Below are 7,226 nucleotides of genomic sequence, written 5' to 3'. Positions count from 1 at the left end.
GTAGGGAAAAAATTGCCACTTGGTGATAATGGGTTTGAATGTTGAATAAAATCTGAACTGATGCTGAAGTTCAATTCTTTTGCTTGTCTAGGTCAGTGTAAAAAACCAGTTTCAGGTCTATGTATGTGGAAAAAAAAAATACTTTTAGCTTCAACTCATTTTCGAAGTCCAGTGTTAGCAACTAGTAATTTTCCAAGTGCAGAACAGAAATGGAGGGAGTTGCAAGGAAAAAAAGGAGCATTTCTGTTGACTAGATTCGGAAAATTTTTTAGGGCTTGGTCAAAAGCTCATTGACGTCAGTAGAAAGTCTCTCATTAACATCACTGGGTTTGGCTTTTGGGGCATATGATGGCCCAGATTGTAATCGCAGTTAAATCCGATTCTGTTAGGGAATTTATTCACTAGTATAACACATTCAAGCTGCTCAAAACTGTTTGTACTAAAAGTTTTCTTAACCAAAGGTAATCTTTTTCGTGAATACTTTGTTTTGGCAAAACAAATATATTCTTTACTTCCTATCTTCCAAGTTGCTTTATTCAAAGTTTAATGAAATAATTTTTTAGCAATATGTGTTCTATTTATGAAAAGACTTTTTAATTTTTTTCTGAAATATTGGGGTTTATTAAACCAGAGACACCAAAAATTGCTCAGGGAAAAAATAATAAGCACAAATCACTAAAATCCATATATTTGTTGCTTTCATGCTCTATAAAATGAAAACAATTTAAAAATTATTAAGACTTCTTCATTCACGTCTGTAAGTCAGATCACAAGATGATCCTGTGACTTTTTTAGAAGTAATTCTCATTAAACATCTGAAATACAAAAATGCAAGGAAATGGGATGATGAAAAAGAAATTCTGGAGAATCTGATCAAAGTGAAAAATGTTCATATTTGCAGCGCTATATTATGCAGTGTATGAAAAATGTTCATATTTGCAGCATTATATTATGCGGTGTATGTACTCTGCAGAAAGATTCGTTGGAGACATTGACCTAAGTTTTGCAAGATAGCATATGTTAGCAGGGTTTCAGAGATGTGTACAGAAAGGTAGGGTATAAAAGAGACATAAAAGGGAAAAGGAATATGTGCAGAAAATGTTGCTTTATGTTGGGGGAGGCATGGAGTAGAAGGCTCTTACATTAATGAATGCAAGTTTGAAGATGCTGGACCAGTTTTACTTTCCATTAAAATTAATGAGTAGACCTCTATGGACTCTCACGTGAGGAGAATTGTGTGTATGTTCCAGGAAGTCACAGTTTTGCCACTGTGCCATCAATGAAAGTTATTAGAATCACCTTTGTGAAAAATACTGTCTCTACAAAAAATAAAGGTATGAGCTGGAAGAGGATAATAGGAAGAGAATTAGAAAACAATAAGCAGTTGCTTCACCCTTTATAGATCGGAGAACTCATTGAACTGTGAGTTAAAATAAGTCATATGGTGAAGGGCATTTAGTACTGGTTACTATTTCATTTTATACAACAACTAACTATCAGGGCATTAAGTACTTTATAAAGTCAGGAAATTAATGGTCCTTGTAAAATATGAAGACTTTTTTGAAAGAAAGCTGTAAAAGAACAAACAATTAAAGGTAATCAATACCATTGTTATTAGGAATCCTGTGAGTACAACACTTCTTCTCAATTAGGGAGAAGCTGTAATATATGTTTTTCTCTTGCAAGCTGATCTTTGTTCACTTCAGCCTGTAATCTTAGTTTATGCTTTATGGATAGGCTTTGTTCTGGGTGTTTTTGAAGCATTGCATGCCTTTTTAAAGGTTTCAACAGAAGAACAAACAGCAATGAACTCAAAGAACAAAGGATTTTTCTTTCTTTCCATCTTTATTTTTTTCTTTAAGAAAAGAAAGTAATGTTTCATCTTGGTTTTGGTTTTTTTTTCTTTCTCTTTCAGGAAGTTGATGGCAATAAAGTGATGTCTTCATTTGCCCCGCACAACTCATCTACCTCACCCTTGAAGGCAGAAGAAGGTGGGCGTCAGAGTGGAGAATCATTGTCCAGCACAGCCCTGGGAACCCCTGAAAGGCGTAAAGGGAGCCTAGCGGATGTTGTAGACACCCTTAAGCAAAGAAAAATGGAAGAGCTCATCAAAAATGAGCCAGAAGGTAAGGCCTGGGAAACTGGCCAAAATTTTCTGGTTTGTTTTCTATTCTCCAGATTCTTTGGATATGTATACTTTTTAATCTTCCCATTTTCTGCTCCGCTTGCTTTTCCTTAGTAGCAGAATTGAAGTAAAGAACTCCTCGTTCTTGTCTACGTTAGAGATTTCATCAACATCCCATCATAGCTAACATTTTTAGCTGTTCCCAAATGAGAGCGTTTGTCTGACATAGCGGTCTTTTTGTCACAGTTGCAATAGAAACAGAAGCCTCCTCAACATGAACACTAATTTTAATAGCCTGGGGGTCATTTATACCACTACTTTCTCTTTCCCCATTTCCAAAGCAAAAAGCAGAGTTATCAGCAATGGCAATATTTTTTGTGAAATGATCTAGTAGGCATGTCATTATTTGAAAGTTAAGAAGTTAAATTTGGAATTCATTAAAGCTTCTGTATAGAACATGTGCTATCATGTCAGCCTCTATTTATCTGTAGTGCAGGTACTATACAAACAGACATAGTACAGGCTTTCTCTGCATTATGTCTGGCCACCAAGTTTCAATCTTGGCATACAGGTATCATCTCGGGAGAATCAGTTTCTTTTTGAGACAGTATGTTCAGTCGTGCTCCGCTCGTTCTTTGTGGGCTGAGACTAAGACAGAACATCTCTCCTCTTAGAAGCCACAGGACAGCTTTCTTTTAAATAAGATTTTCCATTCCTGCCTATGTGACGGACAATTAAACCCCTGACTGGAAGTATGGGGTTCTCACTGTATTCTCCATAGGTACCCAGCATGCATATTTACAGCGACATTTTCAGAGGACTGTGAGCCAGTTGATGTTGCGTGAACATACTGAGCCTTGTTCTCTAATGCACAGTAGTATGACTTTACTTTCATATACACTGTCCTATTCTGTTATAGAAACCTATGTCAAATGTTTAAAAGCATGGGCCTCAGAGCCCACCGCGGTGTTGAAGTATGACTTGATAGCACCTACAAGAAAATTTTAGGACAACCAGCATGTTGGAATGAAAATACAGACACAAACACAGCCACCTTGTCACATGCATGAGCGTGACATGAGGACTGCAAATTAGTCTTCTCTTTAATAAGCATGCAGTAAGGGTCTGCTGGGAAACAAATTCTTTGTCTAAGCAATTTTTTTAATATTACATATAATCATAGCATTTCATTTTGCACTAAGGTTGACTTAATGGTCAGTTTTGTGACCTCCCTTGTGACTCTGAATGAAGAGATCTTTCCTGTGTATGGATGAGGTGGGGCAAAGGAAACCAGACCTTATGAGAGGAAAGAAGAAGGGGTTCTGGGCAATGTATAAATACCCTGTTGAGCATGAGGTTGTATAAGCCGCACAGACTCCATTAAGGAAAGGCTACAGATAGATATGAGAATGGTTGCAGAGCTTGTGCATTATGTCAGCTCTACTAAAATGAAAATATACAGTACAAACAAAAGATGTACAGCTTTGTGAAGAGATTGGGAGAGAGGAGGGGGAGCAACTGAATGTTGGGCTTTGCAAATGCATGCAACAGAAAATCTTTTCTTCCCTCTAGCCATTGTTCTATTGTCTTTCAAAGGCCATTAAAATAAACAGCAGGTTGTGATGAAAATTTCATTAAGCCCTAGTTAAATCATTATGAGGGTGCCATATTCATGTTCCTGCTTACTCCCCATCCAGGAAAAAATTAATAGGAAAGGATTGGGTTGGGTTTGTTTTTTTTCTTTAGTTTCTCCTTAAAAGCAAACTAACAAAAGTTCAGAAGTTAGAAGAGAATGGGAAATGGGAGATGAAACAAAAGGAGGCCAGAGAGGTGAGCTGGCTAGGAAGAAAATTAGACTTGCATAAGAGCCTTGAAAGGAAGTGAGGGACAAATGCATCATTTTGACAAGTCTCCCTCCCCCTTCAGCCAACATGATTGTTTTTAGAGTGGCTAATTAAAAAATATATATTTCTGGGTGCAGATGGCAAGACTGTTCTTAGAGATCCTCCACAAATATGACTCCTTTTCCCTAAAAGATGTATGTACTACTGCAAGCACAATGTCTTCTCTGTTTGAACTCCAGCAGAAAACCTACTTATTGTCACCTCTTCTTCATGTTGTGCTAAAGTAAAGTTGTCAGTCATCACTGGTTAGTAGTCAGGTAATTAGCATATTAATGAATTTCCCTGTGAATAAGATAAGTTACAAGGGGGAATCTTTGGTAGTACATCTAGGTAACGATTCAACAGTGCATGATCACTGTGTATTTCAGTAATAATTTTCAGTCTTGCTAGTTTGTGGAGCTTTGTAGGAGAAGACCAAAAATCTTGGTTAAGCTTACTGCATTATGTCAACAACAGTAGCACAATACTTTATTTCCCTTTGGAAAGAAAGGGAAACATTTGCACCAGTAGCTGAGGTTTAATTAAATCAATTTCCCGTGAATCTTTCGAAGACCAGATATGAGCCAGATTCCCATTTCTCTATGTACTCAAAAGTTTATATATTATTTAACTTGTACAATGGGCTGTGTTTGCTTTGTTTTTATTGTTTGAAATTCTCTTCTGAATTACTGTGGGAAATACGCTTTTGAAGCAGCCTTTCAAATGGCCTGTTTCTTCAAAACTGGGAAAAAAAGGGGCTGAGTAGACAACTTTAGGTCTCAATTGAAACCTCCAATCAGTCAGGGAAGGGACTTCTCTTTCCTAAACGGATTTTAAAGATGAGTGAGGTATTCCAAATTATTGATAACAGGTCTGACTGTTTTTAAGAAATTTCATTGATATAAAATCAATGGTTTTCGTAAATTGTATTTCTTAGGAAGTGAGAGTAAAAGTTCGTAAGTTTTGTCAGTAAAGAACAAGGATTTTTACAGTGTTACAAAACACACTGCTCAGACTGCATGAATGCACACATGTATGTATGCATGTATGTAAGCACATACATGTACCCACACATGAGCTGACAGGAAAGCATCGCTTTTCACATAAAGTTTTTCCATGTTGATTTGTTGTATATATGCCCTTGGTTAATGTCTCCTGTAGAAAGTCGTGCTACTGACTTACTCCAAAGAACTTTCCAAAAGCTTGTCACTTCCTTTTCCTCCTTGCATATGTGTTTCTTGTTTTCATATGGGTCTATACTTAGCTCTAAAGTGCCATGCTCTTTTTTTTTTTTTAACCCCTAAACTTGCCATTTTACTATTGCTGTATGAACGTATGTGATTGACAATGAGTCATGCTGACACAGAGTGTTCCAGTAAATCTAAAACTTGTGGAATTTTACTCATTGCTAATACAGTGCTCATTTTTCTTCTCTCAAATTCTGTGGAAAATCCTTATATGCAGCTTTAGTATTAGGCCCCCAAAGGCATAAACCTATTACTGAAGTCACACAGTGTTATTTTACATGAAACATTCTGTCCTTTCTAACTTGAACTTCAGAAGAGGAGTCAGTCCCCTTTTATTCCTGGTATACAATAATGAAGATAATGGAGTGGGTTTGGAGAAGCCTTATATACTGTGACAGACCTCAAGCCCTTGCCCTGAGGGTCGTCTGCCGACCATGAGATTCCTTTTGCAGCTAAAATCATTAGGCGAATGAGATACAGGCATGTTTTTCTTCTGTTTTCTTAAGGCATCAGAGGATGGCAGAGACTCTCTGTCTGTTCTCCTCATTTGTAGAAATGAAATGGAAATCTCTTTGAAGTCACTGAGCTTGACACAAGTTCATGAAAGCAAAGACCAAAGCAACCACTTAGCTTTTTCTTGCACTATTAATGGGATTGGATTGCTGTATTTTAATTTATGGCCTGCGCTTCTGGAAAATTAAATCTCTGAAATCTGCGTAGCCTTTTCTCTAAACGTATGGCTTGGCTTCTGGAAAAGAAATAGACAAACAAGTAAATTCTCTCCTATTTTTGGAATAAGCCAGAGTACTCCCTGTCTCTACATCTCCTAACTTTCAATCAAGAATCAATTTTCTTTTTCCATTTTGGCAGTATATGTTTGTATCAGGTTATGTATCCGTCTATCTTTAAAACTTACATACTTCATCTTCTGAGGCCGGATCTATGTTACTGTGCAGAATTTGTAGGAATTCTGGATGAAAAGATCATACGGGCATCTGCTTGACCACAGAGACTGTGCATATGGGCATGTGTACGTGTGGGTGCACTCATTCATCTGCATGGTGCGTGCTTCTATAGTAAGGACCTCTGAAGCTCAATTCAGTTTTGCCACTTAATACTTTGAATTTTATATAAATACATATACACAGATATACATGTATATAAAAGGCATGTATTATATATATTTAGACATACATATATGTATAAACATGCACACACAAGAATTGTGTATATGTAGTGTTTCGTATTGTTCCTACTCCAAAATTTCCATCTAGTAGTCCTTAGGTCTTCTGAGCAGAAACAGTTAATCTCAAGTGTTTAGTAAACAGGTAATGTATATGTTTGCAGGGTTTTAACAAGCAATGTGAGTACTAGAGCCTCATGCATTATAGTATGCTGCAATACTATAAGTAATCACTTCATTGGAATGAAAAGGATGAGAAAGGCCTCTCGGGCATGATTTTTGTCTTCTGAACATCCCCCAAAGGCTATTTGTGCTTGATGTTTAAGTTTACATTATAAATCATAACACCTGTTCTATGTGGTAATTTGAATGGCTGTTTTTAAGCAGTTCTGTAGTCTATAAAAGTGAACCATATTGAATTTGGGTTCTCTAGTTGAAAGAAGATCCCAAAATATCTCCTAATATTATCAAACTTTTAATCAACATATCTTATAAAGAAATCAAGAGGTCTCCCTCTTCTTAAGCCATAAATTCCAAAGCAGACCATTAATGGGCACAAGAAGGGAGGCCTTTGAAATGCATACTCTGGTTTTCAAATCACAACTGATGAGATGGGAAGAAATAAAGTGAACAGATTTGGGAAAAGCCTAAGGATACTCTAATTGATTGAGGTTTGAATTTCTTTTATTTGGTTCTTCACTGTCCCTTTGATAAAGTACATGTTGAAGAGGCTTTGTAATGCAATCTACTGAAGGAAAAACAAGGATACTTTGCAGTTGAGTACTTTT

At 36.7% G+C, this 7,226-nt stretch overlaps 1 protein-coding gene across 1 annotated transcript in view; it reads left to right on the top strand.

Moving 5' to 3' along the window:
• The window catches only part of LOC104407464 (transcription factor SOX-5-like), an 85,762-nt gene that overhangs the window by 31,606 nt on the left and 46,930 nt on the right, over window positions 1-7,226 (top strand). Inside the window, exon 2 of the mRNA XM_010016760.1 lies at window positions 1,916-2,126. Within this exon, the coding sequence (XP_010015062.1) occupies window positions 1,916-2,126 (211 nt within the window). The remainder of the gene's footprint in view (window positions 1-1,915; window positions 2,127-7,226) is intronic.

The sequence above is a fragment of the Nestor notabilis genome, unplaced genomic scaffold (genome assembly GCF_000696875.1).
Source record: "Nestor notabilis isolate BGI_N333 unplaced genomic scaffold, ASM69687v1 scaffold6586, whole genome shotgun sequence".
Classification (NCBI taxonomy): Eukaryota; Metazoa; Chordata; class Aves; order Psittaciformes; family Psittacidae; genus Nestor; species Nestor notabilis.
This window is presented reverse-complemented; position numbering and strand designations above follow the sequence as displayed.